Source organism: Macrobrachium nipponense, chromosome 26 (genome assembly GCF_015104395.2).
Source record: "Macrobrachium nipponense isolate FS-2020 chromosome 26, ASM1510439v2, whole genome shotgun sequence".
NCBI classification, from domain to species: domain Eukaryota; kingdom Metazoa; phylum Arthropoda; class Malacostraca; order Decapoda; family Palaemonidae; genus Macrobrachium; species Macrobrachium nipponense.
Window position 1 is genome coordinate 4,179,205 of NC_087215.1, and position 632 is coordinate 4,179,836.

At 46.4% G+C, this 632-nt stretch overlaps 1 protein-coding gene across 1 annotated transcript in view; it reads left to right on the forward strand.

Moving 5' to 3' along the window:
• Positions 1 to 306, forward strand: part of LOC135199933 (DBH-like monooxygenase protein 1 homolog) — a 19,246-nt gene extending 18,940 nt beyond the window's left edge. Inside the window, exon 9 of the mRNA XM_064228052.1 lies at positions 114 to 306. Within this exon, the coding sequence (XP_064084122.1) occupies positions 114 to 306 (193 nt within the window). The remainder of the gene's footprint in view (positions 1 to 113) is intronic.
• The last annotated feature ends 326 nt before the right edge of the window (positions 307 to 632 follow it).

A 632-nucleotide genomic window follows, 5' to 3' on the forward strand; every position in this document is an offset into this window, starting at 1 on the left:
CCTGGACTATCTTCCTGGAATCGGCATCCTGGAATATCTTCCTGGAATGAATTCCTGGAATTGTCTTACTACAATGTATTTCCGGCATTAGTTTCCTGGAATTATCTCCCTAGAATTGGCATCCTGGAATGTCTTCCTAGTAATTGGCTTCCTGGAATATCTTCCTGGAATCGACATCCTGGAATGTCTTCCTGGAATTGCCTTCCTGGAATCGGCATCCTGGAATGTCTTCCTGGAATTGGCATCCTGGAATTAGCTTCCTGGAAGTGGCTTCTTGGCATTAGCTTCCTGGAATCGGCATCTTGAAATGTGTTCCTGAAATTGGCATCCTGGAAATTGGCTTCCTGGAATTGGTTTCCTGAAATTGGCATCCTAGAATGTCTTCTTGGAATTGGCTTCCTGGAATGTCTTCCTGGAATTATCTTCCTGGAATTGGCATCCTGGAATGTCTTCCTGAAATCGGCATCCTGTTATCGGCATCCTGGAATCGGCATCCTGGAATTGGCTTCCTGGAATTGGCTTCCTGGAATCGGCTTCCTGGAATCGGCATCCTGGAATCAGCATCCTGGAATCAGCATCCTGGAATTGGCTTCCTGGAATTGGCTTCCTGGAATTGGCTTCCTGGAATTGAT